This window comes from Caretta caretta, chromosome 1 (assembly GCF_965140235.1).
Source record: "Caretta caretta isolate rCarCar2 chromosome 1, rCarCar1.hap1, whole genome shotgun sequence".
NCBI lineage: Eukaryota > Metazoa > Chordata > Testudines > Cheloniidae > Caretta > Caretta caretta.
The window spans coordinates 273384051-273404399 of NC_134206.1; the positions used below are offsets into that span (position 1 = coordinate 273384051).

The 20349-nt window shown below is 40.5% G+C and overlaps 1 protein-coding gene and 1 long non-coding RNA gene across 4 annotated transcripts in view; one reads left to right on the top strand and one right to left on the bottom strand.

Annotated features, from left to right (window-relative positions):
* Nucleotides 1-20349, bottom strand: part of LOC142070568 (uncharacterized) — a 148271-nt gene that overhangs the window by 72717 nt on the left and 55205 nt on the right. For 2 of the 3 annotated variants that reach the window (XR_012666432.1, XR_012666430.1), the window contains exon 1: nt 6692-7500. The exons of the other annotated variant lie outside the window; for it this stretch is intronic. This is a non-coding gene — a long non-coding RNA (uncharacterized LOC142070568). Of the gene's footprint in view, nt 1-6691; nt 7501-20349 lie in introns of those variants that run through there. 3 annotated transcript variants of the gene reach the window in all.
* The window catches only part of EPYC (epiphycan), a 29217-nt gene that overhangs the window by 3436 nt on the left and 5432 nt on the right, over nt 1-20349 (top strand). The window contains exons 2-3 of the mRNA XM_048835607.2: nt 12594-12747; nt 19262-19420. Coding sequence (XP_048691564.1) covers nt 12594-12747; nt 19262-19420 — 313 coding nt within the window. The remainder of the gene's footprint in view (nt 1-12593; nt 12748-19261; nt 19421-20349) is intronic.

A 20349-nucleotide genomic window follows, 5' to 3' on the forward strand; every position in this document is an offset into this window, starting at 1 on the left:
TTAAGTGCTCTTCAAAATTTTACCCAACAGGTATTATACCTGGGTATTCAAATATGCAAGCACCAAGTTCAGTTATATTTCTGCAGACTGGGAAAAGAAATAAATTGAAAGTCTGAGTTCATTCACCATATAGGTCAGTGATAAACAGTGGATGAGAGAAAATTCAGGTCCATTTTATCTAAAAAGAGAGAGAGTGTACTTGATATTCTTTTATGGAAGTCCATCTCTTCACACTGGAGATCATGTTGTCTGTGAAGTGAGCACCATCTCAGCACTGAATTAATAGATGTGGAAAATGACAACCCTTAGACATTTATCTTGAACATGAGCCCAAATAAAGAGCTTGTCACTTTTTCTAGACTTGCAAGGGTCCACTGATGTGAAGCTGCTGGAAGGAGCATAAGCAGATGATCTTGCAATAAAGTGAAGTTATATGAGTGTGTTCTCAGAACTGAATGCTTGAGAAACTTAGTCCCTAACTTTCCCTCTGCCCTTTGGGGTTTGTTGGTAGGATGTATCGGGATGAGTGAGCCTGAAGAGAGGTATTGGTAGGAAGGTGTGAGAAGGAAACCATTTCGGAAGTAGGTGAGGAAAACGGCAGCTATAATTAGTGGAAGAGATCATGGTGGGAGTTGTGGGCACTTTAAAAAAAATTACTTAAAAATAAATAAATCTGGCCAACAAGGTAAGGGAGCTCAGAGAAGAGGTCTGGTTGGGTAACTTAAGCAGCCTGCTAGAGGCAACGATGGCCTTAAAGATCCTATTAATTTATTTCCTCTGATTCTAAGGAGAGTATATTTCCTTTAAATTTTGTGCTTGGGATACAGGTCTAGGGGTTCATTTCTGTGTCTTCTGTTTTAGAGATTCTTTCCTTGGGGAATCTTTGTATTCCAGTGAAAAGAAATGAATACTGGTATTTTTATAGACTCCATGGACTATTTTCTGTGAATTATGTCACCTAGCTGGTGGTTGTTGAAGGGATCTCCTGTGAAGCCTCTGATTTGTTAGTGCAACTTTAAGGTCTGTAGAGTTAACAGGCTGCAAGGATACTGCCAGTGAGCCCCTGAAGTCCCTTCCCACTGTATGTGGATAACGGACCTAACTTCATCTCCTTCAATGTGTTTGTCTGGTATTCTAAGTGTGGTGGGAAACACAGTATATGGATGTTAGAAGGGCAAGATAGCTGAGGTTTTGTATTATTTAGGAGAAATGTACTCAATCCTTAATCCTAACTGGGAATAATAGTATAATAGGGGAGGCTAAATTTTGGCTATGAAACCCAAAGTTGCTTCTAGCACCATTGCCTTGAGACCTGCAAGTTCTACTATGGCTTTCCAACTGAAGGAAATTTATTGTCGGAGAGCCTTAAGAAAAGAAAAGAGGTAATTCCATTTAGAAATTTATGTGGTGTTTGTAAACAGACTAGCGTTAACCCACAGACAACAGGAAAAAGAAAATAAATGCAAGAACCAGGAAGAAATGCTGAGGTCCTGACAGAATGAGGCTAGGAAGGAGTGATTTAAAAGGCAGCCTTGAAACTTTAATAGGGTTTATCTTCTGAAACTGACAGACAATCATAGTTTAAATATGTTGAAATACCACATCTTTTCCTCATAATAGTTTTTATTAATGATTATTTATATTATAGTAGCAACCAGAGGGTCCCAATCAGTATTGGGGCTTCCTTGAACTAGGTTCTATAAAAAACATATACAAAGTAATATTTTCTTCCCCAAAATTGGTATAATCAAAAGACCAGATTGTCAAAGGCACTACTCATATGAGTAAAATGATCACTGATTCAGGGGTTCAGAGACTTTCATTCAAAGAGGGCTTACACTAAATCTCTTAAATGAAAACTGTATTTGAACAGCATATAAGACAATATTGAAAACTGGAGACTGATTTATGCATATTTCAGCTAGTAAACTCAAAAGAAAATCCTAGCACAGTCTGATTACAGAGTATATTTAAACATGACTAACCTCTCTTCCTTACAGCAGACAAAGCTGCTTTATAGCAGAAGGACAAATTAAGACTACATCTACACTATGAACTAGGGCTGTGATCCCCCGCTCTTGTAGAGTTACTTGTACAAGCTTGAGAGGTAGCACAAACATAAATAGTAGTGTAGCTGTGGTAACATAGGCCATGACAAGTACATACCCATGGGGTTCAGGCGAGTATGTACGCGGCCCCACTAAGCCATATCACCACTACTGCTGCTCATGCTACCAGGGCTATTTACACTTGTGCTAGCTCAATGGGCTCCAGCAAGAGTATGCTGCATGAGCTAGGAATCACACCCCAGCTTGTAGTGTAGATGTAGCCTAAGAGATATTGAGATGGAAGTAAAATATTTTCAACTGAGATGGGGAAAATGAGATACAAGATGGCTATGCTAGATGATAGGAGCTAAGGAAACAGTAGCAAGTTTAAGAGAATGGACAGAGATGAGGCCAGGTCAAGACAAGTGAAGAAATTGGGTTAGGGAGTTGATGGCAGGAAAAGGGTTAAAACAACACAATATCCTGTGACTGGTATTGGGAGTGCAAGGTGGGAAACTGAGTCACAATTCCATCCAATTTAGGCTTAATTAATTTTGACCTTATTTTATACAATTTCAGACAGATTTGTTATAATGTCTGTCCATATGCTTATGCCAGACAAAGAGATAAGATGGACTTGGTAGAGGGCCCAAGTTACCACATTCCTGGGCTCTGGGAAGGTCTCCTGTACCTCATGATGGTAGTCACTGCCTCAGATCTGGTCCTTCAGTCCTGTTCCTTCAGTTTCTGGCCTGGTGCTTGCCCAGTTTGGGTCTTTATCACTTGGACCTTTTTATATATTTCCTCATCGTGCATTACTTAACCTTTCTCCAATCAATATTAAGCACATTAATCATTTGTTTTAGGTAATATGCATGTGCAATCTTCAATTTACACAACTTTTGCTATTTATTCAATTTCCATATCATTCTACTTCTGTGTCACCCTGCCTTTGGGATTTCCCAGTAAAGTGGGCTTCTTGTCATTATAGGTTTACGTATTTTACCTAAAATCATCCAGCACATGTTGTCTTTGTCCTGTCATCAGTTACATCAGCAATTCCATGTAAAAAGAGAATTGGAAGAACACCACTCATGTCAGGCAAAGCTTTGGCTTAAATGTAACCTTATCTAAACTCATTCACTATCCATAATTTTAAATTACTGAAGTGTAACTAACAAAACTCTTAATCTGAATATTCTGCAATTCTTCATCTAAATAAATATAATTATTTAGCATGTGTGTGTTATCATACACACATAGGCGGTAAAAAATGCCACAGGCTTAAAATGTCAGAATTTCTTTATCTTCTTTAAAACATAGGTTTTGAGAGACTTTTTAACTCAGAGTACAACCCTAGGTTTGCAATACCTTACAAAAAAGCTTTGTTAGTAATTGTCCATGTATTGCATTTTAAGGGGTGTCTTAATTTTAGGGCCTTAATAGTCAAAACTGGGGAATAAGAGCCTACACAGAGGATGGCTCAGAAGACTGGTAATTGTCTGCATACTATTTTATCACATACTCATTGGCTTGAACTTTGATAAAGTTAAAGTTATTATTTCTCAGCTGCCCACACAAAACAAATGTGTGGTGTTAGTGTACACGCACATATGACTACAAAAATCTACCTGCAATTTGCCAACAGGTGTGCCATCTCATTTGAGAAGATGAGGGCTGAATAGAAGTGAAGATGAAGCTATTAACTCACCCCTACAAGTGAAGGCTGAGGTGCATTATCAGGGTAGCGTGAGGAAGCTTGTACTGCTGCTACTTTCTTGAGATAAAATAGAAGACTTCAGTGTATTGCTATGTAACGCTGACAGACCCCAGTCGTCGGTGGGCAGGATTGAACCTGGGACCTCTGGAGCTAAATATATGAGCCTTTTCTGCATGAGCTAAAAGCCATATGGCTGTTAGCTGAGACTGTAGAGCAGACTCATTAATCTCTCTCTCTAAGTGGTCTCAGTGCCACTAGATGGGACAGAACACCACACCCAGGAGGTGTGTGAGCTACATCTACACTTACCAGGGATCGATGCTGCAGTGATCGATGCACTGGGGTTTGATTTAGCAGGTCTAGTGAAGACCTGCTAAATTGACTGCAGATCGCTCTCCCGTCAACTCCAGTACTCCACTGGAATGAGAAGTTTAAGGTAAGTTGATGGGACAGTGTCACCCATCGACCCAGTGCAGTGTAGACATCACAGTAAGTCAACCTAAGCTGCATCGACTCCAGCTACGTTATTCATATAGCTGGAGTTGTGTAACTTAGATCGGCTACCCCCGTAGCATAGACAAGGCCTCAGGCTGACAATCCAACCCCTTTCATGAGCATGATATGCTTTTTTAAGACTTTCCATTTGATGAAGCTAACATGGAGCTGGGAAATAATCAATATGGGAATTAAAGCTTTCACAAGACACCATTTGTCCTTTATCTTAACACTGGAAATCTCCTGCTTTCTATTAGCTTCTTATGTAGCTCAACTGTGATGGAGGTACACAAACCCCACACTGGAGGAGGGGTTAAGGAGCTGCTCTGGGCCTGGGTGACTCAGACCTACCCCCGTTACAAAGCTTTCACAGGCTGGAGGAAGAGCTTAAAAAGGGAAGCAAATTAGCTCAGTGGCAGACAGGGAGGTGACCTGACCTCCTCTCCCGGGAAGCAAGTACTCTTGCTGCCTCAGGCCTGCTGATACTGATCTGACCAACTTGCAAAGAAGTGACTGGTGACTTTTGAAGGTCAGAAACTTTATCTCAGTGTTCTGTTATTTACTTTACCCTGTGGGAAGAGCAGGCAGTGGTAGGAAGTGATATAGGGAGGCAGCTATAAAGCACCCCAAACTGTAGGGTTTAGCTGCCTATGACTGGATCCTGGATTGGAGCTTGGTGGAGAGGGTGGGCCCAGGCTCCCCTACCAAGCTTTAAAGAGTGGATTATAAGAGATGTCTATCCCTCAGTGAAGAACCTATCTGGGGAAGACACTGACCCAAGGGGGACTCTCCAAAGCCCTTGCTGACTTCAGAAGACTTCCATATTGTTGGACTTTGTATACCCCCAAAAGGGTGAACTTGAACATGTGACATGGGCAGAGGGCTGAGCCTCTGAAAGGACAGAGGTCCACCACCAGGTGAAGCTTTAGTGAGAAAGGGGAACATCTGGAAAGACGACATCTCCCAAATGCTGGCCTGAGCACTAGGCAGCACTGGTAGTAAGTGTTCACACCAAGGTTTAACTGCAACTCTCAGATTTGTTCAGTTATTCATGATTGCCTTCATCCACTTGCACTTCCAAAAAATATCTATCCTTTAATATCCATGAGCTTTGTCAGGGAGTCACATGACTGCAAATCTGTAACTGTAAGTAATTGATAGAAATCGTGGAAAAACTGAATTCAAATTCTGCCCTAAAGCATGTGGGTAGCAGATCAGTATGCCTATTCCCTGACCCCATATGACCCCTATATCAAATGTGGAAAGTGGCATGCACAGGACCTTCAGCTGGCACAAAATGATCATAATGGTCCCTTTTGATCTTAAAAATCTATGACCATGACTTGCATGAGCAGGGAGTTCCACTCTGACCATGAATTATCTGCCATTCCACTCCTTTGCACCTCCTGAGCTGCAAAGAGGCGAGATCTAAGTATCAAAACTGGCCCAGTACAGCTTTATACAGCACTATTGTTACCAGTGAGTTTCTAGCTTTGGTCCAACCAAAAGAGATGCTGAAGGCTGACTTATTTCACCCGCCTAATACTTTTCTAAACAAAACATCAGGACCAGAAACTAGGGCACCTGAAACGGCAAATGAAATTGGTAATCAGGCTGGATGGAGTTAGAGTCAGTATTTGATTTAATTGGTATCAGTGTAAATCTAGTGACTCTCCATTTCAATCAATGGATCATTCAAAATTCTGGTACAAGTACAACAGAAGTGGTAAGTAAATGTCATACCAGTAGAATCAGTGATTACTCAGGATTTATACCAGCATGTCTGAGATCAGCATGCAACCCACAGACTCTTGTCTTTGGAAAGAGGTGCTTCAGGGTACCTATTTGCAATTCAGTGGCCAAAGATGAATGGATGGAGTGTTCCTGCTTCCCATAAGAGATTCAGTGGAAGAATCCAGGAACCTTCCTAAGTTTCCATGGACAGCTTCCACAGATGTTAGCTTCTGAAGAATCACAATACAACTAATTTTGTTTGCACAGAGCTATACATATGACATTAACAGTGTGCCTGTCCTGAAGAACTTGCCATCTAAAGAAATGTTACTTTAACATGCTATTTGCTGCTGTCTCTCTGGGTTATAGATTTTAAGATAAAGAGGAACAAAGAAAGAAACTAGGCTCAGGCTACTTCTGTAATAAACATCTTAAATTGCTAGGCATTTTCTTGTATGGTAGCTGCCATCTTCTGTACCATGCAAATCTCCCTCTGTTATACCAATAAAATAAAAATCAGCAGGATCTTATTAAAGGGGGAAACGGCAAAATACCACATTTATTGTGAATACAGAAAGAATCATAGTAAGCAGTTAGTTATAGCTATAACATTCCATTCAATCTCATATTTATTCACACATTCATTCATACAAACACACACACACAGGTTCTGCAAGGTTGTTATCATAGTTACCAGCCTTAGAGTTGCTCATGCCAAGCCACTGGCCAGGTGGTCTGGATATGAGGAGGGAGCAAGGCCTTGTCAGATGCACATCTGATGCTCCTGGAAGTTGGTTTGCAGAATCAGACCCCAAAGTTCTCACTTTCTAGAGTCCATTTTTATAGGAATTTCTTCCTATGCCAGTCTATGGGAATTGTTTCATCATGCTGTTGCTGAATCAATCAGCAGATAGCACATTCCTGACGGCTCCGTGCTGCTAGATCTTGTTATTTTGTTCTTTGGTTCTCCCATCCTTGAGGCTGTTGGGTGGATTCCAGTCTGCCCTCCGGGGGTCCTCTGGTTATTTCCACTTGACGCCTTCTTCAGCAGATGGACATTGGATTCTTAGGCTGGCACCTCCCTGATCATTCAGTTATTATCCACACCAAGCATCCATCCACATACATCCTCTATCTCTATTTTAATCACAATTGTTAATACAACAAAAGGGCGGGGAGTATCTGGGTGCTGTTTCTGTTGTTAGAGTATTGCTTTGAGAACAGACTCTGTCTTAGAATGTACTAACACAATTTGCAGCTTGCAAGTTTCACACATAGAGGGAGAGAAACAGTACCAAAAACCAAGAGACCTCTTAATTAGTAATACCCTGGAATTTAAACTATGGGGAATCAAACTCATTTGTGATTTTAATACAGGACTTCTTTAATATGATCCAACACCTCTCTTCCTTTAAATGCCTCCCCAAAACTCATTTGCTTTCAGTTAGTGTTTCATCACTCATTTCTGTTCAGGGGTATTTGCTCTGTTTTGTGCCTCACCATAAAGTTCATAAATATCACAAAAATAATGTAAAGTAAACCAGCAAAAAGCTAATACATTAATTTATGTTATGAAAAATACTCTTCCATGGTTTTACTCTCTGCTACAAAATGCTATACTGTGCATATGGGCATATGAAAATTGGTTTTGAGTGCCTCATTCCATGAATAGCATCTAAAGAAAGCTGGGATGCTGGTAGAAGAGAAAGTCTATAGAACATTGGTACTGACTACAGGGCTTTTCCAAAGCCAGCTGATTTCAATAGAAAAAATCCCATTGATTTTAATGGGATTTGGATCAGGCCCAACATTAGTAAATTTCATACCTGAGATGAAGTGTTATACAGAAAGTCTAACTAGAGACTAATTTTAAGAAGTGTTGAGCACCTACAATTCAAACCAAAGTCAGTCTGAGCTGGGAGTGCTCAGCACTTCTGAAAACCAGATCTTAAGTTATCTAAGATATAGACCTACAATTTCAAAGGTGGCTAGTAATTTTAAGTGCTCAACTCGACATGCCTGAAAGAGGCTTAATTTTCAGAAGTCGGTGCTCAGCACTTCCTTTTAGGCATACCAAGTTGGGCATCCAAATTAAGTTGTCACTTACGAAAATTTAGTACATACTGTGTAAATACACAAGAGGGATAATTACAAGATGCTATGTGGGTATCTGAGCTTAAAAGATTTCACTGTGTTATATTATATTCCTTGAGAAATAGTTTGACCATGTGGTTAAATATTCAGTCATAACATGTATGCACAAAGGAACAGAGTTGAGGTTACATGTGCAGCCTTAAGTTTGTCCTTTGCTTACCTTTAAGCGTATAAGTGTGCAACCTTAATGTTTTCTCTGTGTGCATAAAGAGATATATTTATACACTGTTTGCTTATGTTGGGGTATGTTATGCAAGGCACAGGAGCTTTGTAACGATGTAAAGAATCACAGTATTTAACAAAGAAAAACAAATGCGTATAGAAACAAAAAAACCCACATACTTTGGCCCTCTGCAATTTCTTTGTAAAATTCTTCACTTTCTTAAAATAAGAAAGGAATTGCAGAGAACTACAGAGAAAAAAAACCTACTAAATCATCTAGAAATGTTTTTGCCTGAAATATCTAATAAGGCAAATCCTGCCAAAAACAAACAAACATCTGAAAGACAAAGGGTCATTTTTGACAGTCTAGGAAACATCTTTCTCTTATTAAAATTTTGCGTGATCTATCAAATATGTAAAAGATGGAGGCCTGCAGGACTCAGAAGCTTGATAATAAGAAACAGACTTTTACCTCTAGGTCACTGGTTCAAATCCAGCCCCTGTGTAGTGGCCAAGAAGTGTTCATATTTTGTGACTTGTTTGTAATACATATCAGTGGTTTCTGTCCATTTTCTAGTGGAGAACTGTCGACATAAAAATCATCATTTAAACTGGCATTTTCCTTGACAACTTCAGCAGAGGTTCTAACAATTTAAATTAATTTAATTTAAACAATTAAACAATTCTTAACAATTAAGAATGTCTCAGCCACTCTGTTGGCAATAGCCTCACCAGATCAGTGTTTAAACTCACTGACAAGACAAGTGTAAAGAAAGCTCCCACTGCCCATGCTATCACTGCTGTGTTTGAAAGAACTACAGTTTCAGTCATGTATCTTTCACAAGCACTATATTTAAAATAAAAATACCTGTAATATTACACAGGAACACAATAGGAGAAATGGTGATCTTATGCTTAAGGTATAGGAGTGGAAGCTGGAATAGCAGGATTTACTTCTTGACTCTGCCAAAGATTGTCTGTGACCTTGGACAAATCACCTAGAGTGAAATCCTGGCCCCATTGAAGTCAATTGGAATTCTGTCATTGCCCTCTATGAGGGTAGGATTGCACTCTTAATCAATTTTCTTCAGTTTCCCAACTGGAAAACCAGGGATAATACTTATTTCAGAGTGGTTCTGTGGGACTTAATTCATATCAGTGAAGTGCTTTGGTATCCTCAGAATATGTAAGTAGAAAGACTACATACTATAAACAGTGTTCCAATAATGTACCTAAAAATATGGATCATAGGGTATAATAATGGTGTGGTAGACAGGAATGTTGATAGGAAACCTATCTTTATGACCTGACTCCGTCATATAACCTAGACAGAGTTTACAAGACGTTACTGGACATCTGTCAATAACTACTTTCTTCCCCAGAATTTTCTTTGCAATACAATTTCCATATCTTACTTGAATAAAAATGTGCAAAGCCATTGCTGAGTTTGGAAACACATTTTGGATGTGTTAACACTTTTCCAAATCTGCACTTCAAAAACTGAAACTTTACAGATGTCCACAAAAGAAAGAAAGTTGACCTCTGGAGACGGACATATGCAAACACTTTTGCACAACACCAGTGTAGGGTCAATAAGTTTGGAATGCATCTCTCCCTCTAGGCTTTCTCCATTCAGAGAACATCTGCCCCTATTTCCTGTGTTCTCTTGGTCTTCTTTTGATTTGTCCCCCTGTCCATTCCTGTTAAAGCTGTCTCACTCTTAGCCCCACAGATTGGAACAGTATGTGTTTTTGATATATACATTGATAAGGTGCATCCTTACTTCCTATTACCCCAAGTTGGCAAGCACTGGCATATGCAGTTTTGTTCATGTTTAGGACATAGACCAAGTGCCATTTATGTTTATTCTTAACTTCTTATTTGTCCTTCATGAAAGGCCTGAATAAAAAAAAATCCTAGCGGTAAAGTCCTCCTCATTAAAACACGGCAACCCACACTCAACTGGAGACAAGAACTGATGGGCTTGGCAAGAAGGTGCAGTGCCAAATCATCTTGGAGATGTGGGGATTCAGCACCTCTCCCATATCACCTGGTGCAACTTGTGTAAAGCGCCAACTAGTCTGTAAATCTGCCATCCCACAACCCTCCACTGGCCAGTTATTGTGGTACGAATGCCCCCCTCCAGCATTGCTCACATATGGGCACAGGGGAGTGAGTATTAACTGCACCACCCTGCACTTGCAGGAGAGACCATCTCCACACTTGTAAAGGCTGGTTAAGTATGCCCATCATCTTAACAGCACCCAGCCAAATCGCAAAATAAACCATTTACTAGGAGAAGAAAGCTCTAGGACTAGATGCAGACTGCCCAGTAATAATTACATACAACACACAGATGCCTGTGGTTTGGTTTCTAATTTTCATAACACTTCACAATTCTGAATCTGAACTATTCTTCAGTTCAGCTTCTCTAGTTTGAAAATAAATCAAAGTGGTTTAACTAGGGAGTCCATTATGGCCAGCACACCAGCATGTGATGTTTGTTCTTTTGTCTGGGCTGATGCAAGGACAGGCAGCCATATTCTAATCTATAAAGCATTCTTTAAACACAATACAGAGATGGTGAGAGGGGTGTCAGGCCTTGTGGAGATGACTTTACCCTTTTGAGCTAAAATTCCTCATTGTCCCTCCTCCACCCCCCCCCCAAAAGATAATCCTTAAACGCCTACACAAAGTAACAATTTATGAAACTGGGACACCAAATGATGCATTTCAATTGGGTCCAATCACTAAGAGGAATATGCACCTTAATATGGAGGAATGTATGCCAATTTATTGAACAGTTTACAGGAAGAATTAGTTCTAGCCCAAGTCCCTGGGGTTCATTTTCAGTGTACAAACATAAAGCCCAAACCAGTAGTCCTTTCTAAGGCACTTACTTCAGTGGGAGCTGAGCTTGAATTTTATAAATATTTGGCAGTTATCTAGCACCTTACATGTTCAAAGCACTAGACAGACATTAATTACTTGTTCCTTATCAAATGAAAATACTCATGTTCACCCATCCTCAGAGGGGCTTTTCAGGTAGGTAAGCATTATTATTTCCATTTTATATATGGGGAAATGGAGGCAGAGAGGTGAAGAGATTTGTCAAAGACCACACAGTGAATCAGCGGTGGCAGAATCCAAAGTAGAATTTGTGACCAATTGATTCCCAATCCTGCGTTCACTCCTTCAGACGACACTGCCTGTCTGCAATGGTAGGCTTCTCCTATACTCACTTGCCAACACTGCTTTGTTCTGTGATAGCAGCAGACGTGACACTGGAACCCATAGATGCTGAACCAGGGGTGCTGCCTCACCCCCTAGTGAGTTTCCATTATATACAGCGTTTACTGTTTGGTTCAATGGACTTCAATATCCCCACTATACAAATTGTTTCAGCACCCCTGCTAGAAACTGGCCACATTTATTTTTCCCTAACGTAGTTTTGAAGCAACATTGACAGAATGCAGCTTTATGGTTAGTATAGTAACAATTGGGTCTTCCAACTTATTAGATGGTGGGACTCAGAGAAGGAAAAAATGTTTTCTAGTGCCATGGCAGGGTTTACCAAAGTTTATAGGATTTTCTTGAGTGGAGGTCTTCATGCTTATTTAGATGCTTTTTATCTTTAACCCTTCCTTTTTGTATCTTCTGCAACTGCTGATGAATAAAGCTACACAGTGCTGTGCAACCATTCAGACAGTGAAAAAGGTTGACAAACACTAAGACTAATTTATTATTACAAGCACTGACTCCCTGTCCTGTTTTAAGAGGAGGGTTCTTTTAAACATATTACAGTTCAAGTGTAATATACATGTGCTGGTATGTTTTGTGGATTTATCCTGGCAGATTTTGCCATTTTAAATTCAGATGATTGGCATTTTTCTCAGGAGCTTCTTAGTAACTTTTCATTTGTCAAACAAAGCATCACTGGCTGTATCACAAAATTGGTTTGTTAATTTGAATAAGTGTGAAAAGAACTTGGTTAATAGACGTTCTCATTAATGTAGAATGTTTATAATATTTTCCCTAACAAAGAAAGTATCTGAGGTGCAAAGTGAATAAATGTATTTCAATTTTATAAGCTCTACAGCTGCATACCAAGTCAAAGTCATCTAGTAGCTGCAGCATAAAACACAGATGTACCATTGAGTGTCAGAGCATGTCTGGCCTCTAGTGGTAGAATCTGATCAATGAAGCATTGTTAGACCACCACCAGCCAGTGAATGCAAACATGTAATGTACCTCCTTAATATAACTATGTTTCTCCCCAGATAGAGATTGGAACCGTGTTACCTTCTGTAACTAGAGAGATTCATTCCCTGCCACCACTGCCAGAGGAAGCTGAGGAAGAAGCATCAACACCAAAACTAATTGATGGCTCTTCACCACAGGGGTCAGGAGTTCTTGGGCCCCAAACACATGATGGTTAGTGGTGGTGGGGGGGAAGCCATATCATTGCATTGGGTTGCTTTCCATGATGCACTGAGTCCGGTCGTGAGTTTGCTTTTAGATTAAGCATTTATCTAATTTGGGATGAGTTGTCCTCTATAAAGCTAGTCAAATTTTCCCCACAAAACAAACAAACAAACAAACCAGAAGTGGAGTGTTCAAAAACAAAAAGCTTTTCATGAAAAAAACCAACATTTTCCATTTTGTGAAATTGTGACAATTGAAATTTTTTATCAATATCATGTTCAATATCATTTTTGAACATATGTTTGATGATTTCTGACAATTTCAGTAAGCCTTTCCATTAAAAATATTGATTAAAACATTGTGGCAACTCTGGGAAAAGAGACAGACAAGTTTCCATTCTTAACTTGCAAAATGGAAACATGGGCATTTCCTGTGTCTTGGACTATTGCTAGTCAGACAGAAATCCTTGACAAGTCCCAAGGGAAATTCCTTTAAAAGTTTAGAATAAAATGCAAGCCCACCAAACACCACTACACCAAAGATCAGTAATTGCTACAGGCTCAAGTACATGGAAGGGAGGGTTCACTAGTTCTGGTGGCTGCCATGACAGGTCTCAGTGTTATGCTGTGATAGAGATGCAGCTGGGGAAGAGCCTGCAGATTCTGTTTTGTATCGAGTGCCTACGGGGACAAAAGAGAGACAAGTTCCTATTTCCAAATGTGAATGTTTAGTGGATGGAATGGAATCACTCACAGACCTATTTTTTTAAATGCCACCAGTTAGACTCAAGCAGGATAAAGAATCTGTACTGATGTCAAAAAACAAAACAGGGGTGGGAGGTTCTCGGGACAATTCTGAAATATCCAATGCAATTTCCTCCATTTTAGATTTTCAAACCTTTCAAAAGAGGTGTTATGCAAAATTTCTCTATGTTATGTATTATGAATGTCATACTTCAGAGGGGTTAAGGGGGCTCTAGCAGAAAGAGAGATCTTCCTTTTGAAAATGTGAATAGTGAACTCCTGGCTGGAACACCTGTTCTTATGTTAGGTGTTGCTCTGCCAACTAACAGGAAGGCTGAGAGACCCAGGAACTCCAGCTTCTCTTGCTGAATCCACTTCAGAGTCCCTTGCCTCCTAAGTTCACACCAGCCCAGGAGAAGTAGTAGTCCCCAAGAAGGAGGGAGAAGAGGAGAAAGTCTGTCCCTGTTTTAGCTGCAAAGTCCTGTCTAAGGTGGTCATCTAAGACTCTGAACTAAGCCTGGTTGGGAAACAACAACTCCATTTCATGAAAAGTTTAAAGGCTTTAATATTTGTTTTCACTCCAGTGAGGAATGAAACCAAGCCCTTTTGATATTTTTCAGAAAAAAAAGTGAGCCCCACCCCAGCCAACAACCCAATGATAACGGTATTCACCTGGGATGTGTGAGATCTAGACTCAGGTTGATGCTCTGAATGAGGAAGAACAGGGTCTCCTACAGGTCATGTGAGCTGGAGGCTATAGAGGCAGTGTCTCTCTCTCCATTTCTCCTGTTGAAGCTGTTCCACTATGTATAAATAGCCATTAGAGCAGAGAGATAGAGACTGACTCTATAGACCAGTGATAACTGCACTCACCTGCAATGCCATGTGAAACAAGGACTGGAATCAGGATCTTCAACTGCCCATGTGGGTGCCCTGATCACCACACTATTGGCCATTCCAAAGTCTGTGGCCATGTCTATATCCTGGACCTGAGAAACCATTTTAGGTGAAACTGATACATTTGCAAGAAAAATGTTTTCACAAAATGGTATTTTTGCCAGAAAAATAGTTAATTTTTTTCCCCTGAACAGCTTTACTCTAAACTCACTTAGCCCCAGATTCACTACAACTGATTCAAGGAAGTTTGAGGAGGTGTAACTTACACCTTTCTGTGTCAGACTTGCTCCTTGAAATTAGGTTAAATCACCCAGTGGGAGGGAAGGTAAGAGGGCAGGCTGGAGTGGAGTTTGCCTCTAAGATATTTCTCCTGGATCCTTGAGCACTGCAGACAGAGGTTCCAGAATAAGGGAGGATTTTAGTCTGTCTCTCCTCTCTCTGCTTGTCCAAAGAGAGCAGGTAGCAGACCTAGTATGCCCTTGGGGGGGTATCCCTCAGCTAGGCACTGCTAGCAATTATCATGGTCTTCAGTGATTGACCTTTTTGCAGAAACAAGCCTTCTTATCCTGGTTGACCAAGTGGGGTCAAGCCAAAACAGGCAATTAAAAAAAAAATCTAAAAGCCAATCTAATAAGAACTTTTAAATGGTAAGTTCCTCTAACTTTCACTAACTACATTGCTAACTCAGCTGTCTAGTAAAACTGACCAAATAAGTTTTACAAATAAAACTATCTAGCACAAAATGCACAGTTAGTTCTGTGGCCAAAACAGGTGAGAAACAGATAAGGTGTAGCAGGTGAAATGTTAGGTTAGGTTAGGTTTCAGGGATACGCCCATGCCCACTAATATTCCCTATTCAAAATGGTCTGAAGGCCATCTGGCCAAGCATATCATTTCCATAATTTGGCTCTGCAGAGGAAATATCAGGAAAAGAACCTACTCTAGCCTTCCATATCCCACATCTTTTAGTAGAAAACTTCTGTGAATGAGGTGAAATGGCTTGAGTTTTGATTTTCATGCTCCTCCTGGGGCAGCTAAATGTTTTCTTTGAAAATGCACATCTTTCAAGCAGTTTTAGCTCAAGGGATGATAAATCTTTCCTGATGTCAAGGTTCTGGATCAGAAATGTTAATTAAAAACCAATGGGAAGGAAATTGATATCCTGTCTCTAAAAGTATCTGAAAAAATTCATTTCCTCAATAATCATCCAAAAGATACTGTTTACGGAACTAAACTTAAGTAACTGTAATAAGTTTCAAAACCACCGCATTTGAAACTTTAGGGCAGCATAGCATCTGAGGAGTTCAATGTGGCTATAATCTCATAACCCTAATAATAAGGAAATGTCAAATTAATTCTACTTCTCATATGAAACTCTTATGACAGTGGATTGCAGTTGTTATGACTGCTGTTCTTATCACAGTTTTAATCACAAAAGGAATCTATCAGGAACTTAGATGTTTCATATTATTGTATATTAAGTTCATGTTCATTACATTGAACTTTGAAGCACTAAGTTTTGATTGGCCATATCATGTCTTGGTTCACTGTTAAATAAGATTTAACAATCCAGGAAAGGAATTAGCCATTAAAAACCCAAAGAGGATTGTCCAGCGGCAACCCATACAGATAAGTGAGATGATGAATTCTAGTTCACATACCTAATCTTTGTAATCAAAATTATAGCAAGAATGGAATTTGCACACAATATGGATTGTATCAAAGGAACTTGATCCATTCCACTGAAGTTTTAAACCTTCTGCTCTTCTGGGAATGCCAAGGACCAGGGGATATCTGGAATGTGTTAGGATTCAAGGTTCATTTTCCCCATATCATTAGGTTAGTTCTACAAAAAAAATTGGATCCTACAATCTCTGGGACATATATAGTAAAGATAGCTACAAAACCTACCATGTGAACAAATGTCACTATAGCTAGACGCACCCCCTCCCCCCCAGTCCCAAACTACACCTTATTAGATTCTGGACTTTAACTTCTTTATGCAAAAGCCTAAGGCCAAGACTAGTGAGTGGGACTAGCATAATCATACAGTGGTGGGCAAGCAGCTATCACCCCTGGCATGGCTGCTCATGGTCAGGGCTGGCTCCAGGCACCAGCGTTCCAAGCAGGTGCTTGGGGCGGCAGTTAGAAAGGGGCAGCAGTTCCTTCTCCCCATTGTCGGCCGCGGCAGCTTCTTCCTTTTGCCGGCCATGGCGGCAGTTATTTTCCCCACTGCTTGGGGCTGCAAAAACTGTAGAACCGGCCCTGCTCATGGTAAAGGGGAAGCATGTAGGTAGGTATTCCTCACAATAGCAGTCCCTGCACTCTTACCCTCGTGGGAGAGCAGGTGGTAGGAGGGAGGGAGGATCAGAGTACCATACCAGGCCACAGAAAAGGTTGGGAGTACCAAAGGAAGCATTCTGCACCCACTCTGCAGCCTCAAGGGAGCTCATTCCTACATGAAGGACAATCTCCCCAGTATTGCCCCCGAGCATGCAGAAGCCTGCACAGCTCTCTACTGCCCCCTACTGAACATTTTTGGCTTGCTACCACAGTCTAGTCCCAAGAAGAGAGACAACAAGCCTTGCATCATGAGTTGAAGGTAAACAGACTGAGAAGAATGCTTGGGCCTGATTTTCGACTTTGTTATTGTAATCAATAGCATTGTACCCATGGCGGTAAAGGGGATTGGGGGAGTACAGCAGAATGGAGTGTCCTCAATATAGCAGAGGATGAATCTAAGAATTGAGCCAAATGGCTCCAAATGATTTCAACAGTCATGACAACACCTAGGAAGAGAGGGAACAAGCTTCCAAATCATGCAGAGGTTTCTAGATCAATGTCAATATCTTGAATTACTCCTCAAAGCAAAATGAGAAGCCACTGAGATCTTTGGAGATGACATAATATACACTATATAGCTAGGACATGAAACAGACTTATTCTGTGCTAGCTGCAGACATCAAATGGTCTTAGAGGCTAGCCTCATATCAAACACGGTCATAATTTAATCTGGAGGTCAGAGACATGTAACTGTGACAAGATCCTCAGGGGATTAGTGTCCACCATCCTTTACTCAAAAATAGATGAAAAAAAGTCATTTTGGCCACTACTATGAGCTGGAAATCAAGAAGTGGTAAGGGATCCAGGACCACCCATATATGGGGAGCCTCATTCTGACACACACACAATCAATCTTTGGCATACAATCTACATGCTTTCCCTTTACCTATAAGCATCACCTCCGTTTTATCGGGACTGACTTTTAATCAGCTAATCTCATCCATTCCCTGCTTACCGCCATATACTTGGAAAGCAGAGAGGCTGCACTATTTGGGTCCAATAAAAAGAGAAAAAGTAGACCAGGGTATCATCCACAAACTGCTGGTAATAGAAAGCCACTCTCACAAGCACCCCCAGCAGCCATCCAAACATGCTGAATAGGAGGAGGGGACAGAATAGAACTTTACATAAGAGAATTCTCAAAGGGGATAAGCAATTGATCCCCCACCCGAACCATCTCAGAGATCAGAGAGGACAGAGATCCCATCCATCCCAGCAAGGTGTAACAGACACTGAAATGGCACTGAAGGCTGCTGCCAGAGCTAAAGGAATCAACATGGATATTTAACGGTCTTTCCTGAGAGAGGAAGTCACTATCAATGAATGCAGTGGGATTCTTTTGCCACTAGCAGAAAGCCAGACTGAACAGAGACAGGGAAATCAGGGGACTCCAGCTGGCATCAGAACTGATTCACCAAAACCCTCTTTGTTGCTTTTCCCAAACGAGAAAGTTTAGAGACAGGGCAGCAACTGATCAGTTTGCCTAAGGAAAGCTAAACATCTTTTATTCTCCCTTCCAGAGGCATTAACAATCTCAACAAATAAAGGGCAAAATCACCTCCTCTCACATGCACGCAATTGATTTTACTGTCCATTACTGCATCTTGTGAATTGTGGTCTCTATGCAGGTGAGAGAGCAGCAAGAGTAGATGGAAATGGATCCCTCCATTCTTGTGACTGCTCTCCCAGCCTGTGGGTTGGAGGAGCAGCCACTCCTCATTTGCACTGGTCACCCAGGATGCTGAAGACACTGGATCTGCATAAAAAAAAAACAACCAGTTCCCATGGCTTGGTCCTGGCCTGCCTCTTTCATCACCATCTCAGCTGACCCACTCATCAATGAGCCAGTTGGGAAGATTCTTTACTCTGTGTGTAGATGTGCTTAGGCACCCGCCTGCACAGGGGCCACCCCTTTGTGCCCATGCACATCCCTTGCGTGAGGCTTAAGTGCCGTAGAGGCCCTCCCATCAACTCTTCACGCCATGGAGGAATCTCACCCTTTGTGACTTGGATCCTATGTCTACATATACTTCTTTAAAAGCACGGAATAAAAATGTCAGCTACTGTAGGATTATTGGATTCATTTTATATTGTAAAAACACATGTTTACAACTACAGTTCCTTTAATTTCTATCTCTATCATTAATAAGTCAAACAGGCTAGTATACAACATTTAAAAGTATACAACATTTAAAAGCTTCAAGTTTGGAAGGAATATCTGGAACATAATATGTTCTATGATTATTGCACAATGTGCTATTTTCTAGTGCTTATTCTGTAATGAAAGAGGTGCCAGGGCTCAAGCAATTTTTTTACTTTCATAACTGATGCGGCAAGCCCAGAGGTGCTGGGGCTATGAAGGGCCAAGCCTAGAGGTGCTGGGCCTCAGCCCTGGGAGCCCCTGGAACAAATTAAGTACTGCCATTTTCTTAATACCACCTAACTCTTAGATAATAGAGCTTTTATAAAACTGGCCCAATCTTAATATTCTCACTGCACATTTTTCTTCACATAATTACTTTCTTTTATTTTTTTCATAGGCCTTCCGACTTGCCTTCTGTGTACATGTCTGGGGACCACAGTCTACTGTGATGATCATGAACTCGACGCTGTTCCTCCACTGCCCAAGAAAACCACCCATTTCTACTCTCGCTATAACAGAATCAAAAAGATCAACAAAAATGACTTTGCTAATCAAAGTATGGATGACAGTTCTGATGCAATTGGTTTCCCTTTCTTTTTTCCTTTTCTGCTTCATGCCATTTTAAGTGGTAAACTGTCTTATATAAGACATGTCAAATCTATCAATGTCAGTGGGACACATGCTGAAAGTTAAGCATCTGGTAAAGTGCTTTGCTGTACTGAGGCCTAAGCCTTCAGTAACTTGACTATAGATTCACTAAAATTCAATCCTAGAATTAGTGCAAATAGTACAATACAAATAATTGACTGTTTACCTGTGTCCTTGCTAGCGTTTCGAATTAACATTAAAGGGGAAAAAACCCACAGAGAATTTAAAGTGCAGTGGTTAGTTCTCTTCTTTAAAGAAAGCAATCATTTAAAAAGAAAACGAGTCCTTGTGGCACCTTAGAGGCTAACCAATTTATTTGAGCATAAGTTTCGTGAGCTACAGCTCACTTCATCGGATGCATGCAGTGGATGCATCTGATGAAGTGAGCTGTAGCTCACGAAAGCTTATGCTCAAATACATTTGTTAGTATCTAAGGTGCCACAAGGACTCGTTTTCTTTTTGCGGATACAGACTAACATGGCTACTACTCTGAAAATCATCATTTAGGCAGTATATCCAGTAATTAGCAAGAGTAAGACAGGAATCTATGTAAAAGCTTAAAGAAGTTTCTTCATTTAAAGATATTTATTGATTTGCTCTGGTATGAACAGGAAAACTTTACGGAAAAGGAAATATTGAGGCTAAAATTTTCAAAAATGTGCTAAAGTTAGGCTCCTTGAGGCCTAAATTGTCAAAATCAACTAGTGATTTTGAGTCCCTCCATTTTTTAGGTAAGCAACTTATGAGGCCTTAAAGGGGCCTGGTTTTCAAAAAAAGTTCAGAGCCCCCACAATTGATTTCAAAAAATGTTCAGTACCCAGTGGTTTCCACTGAAAT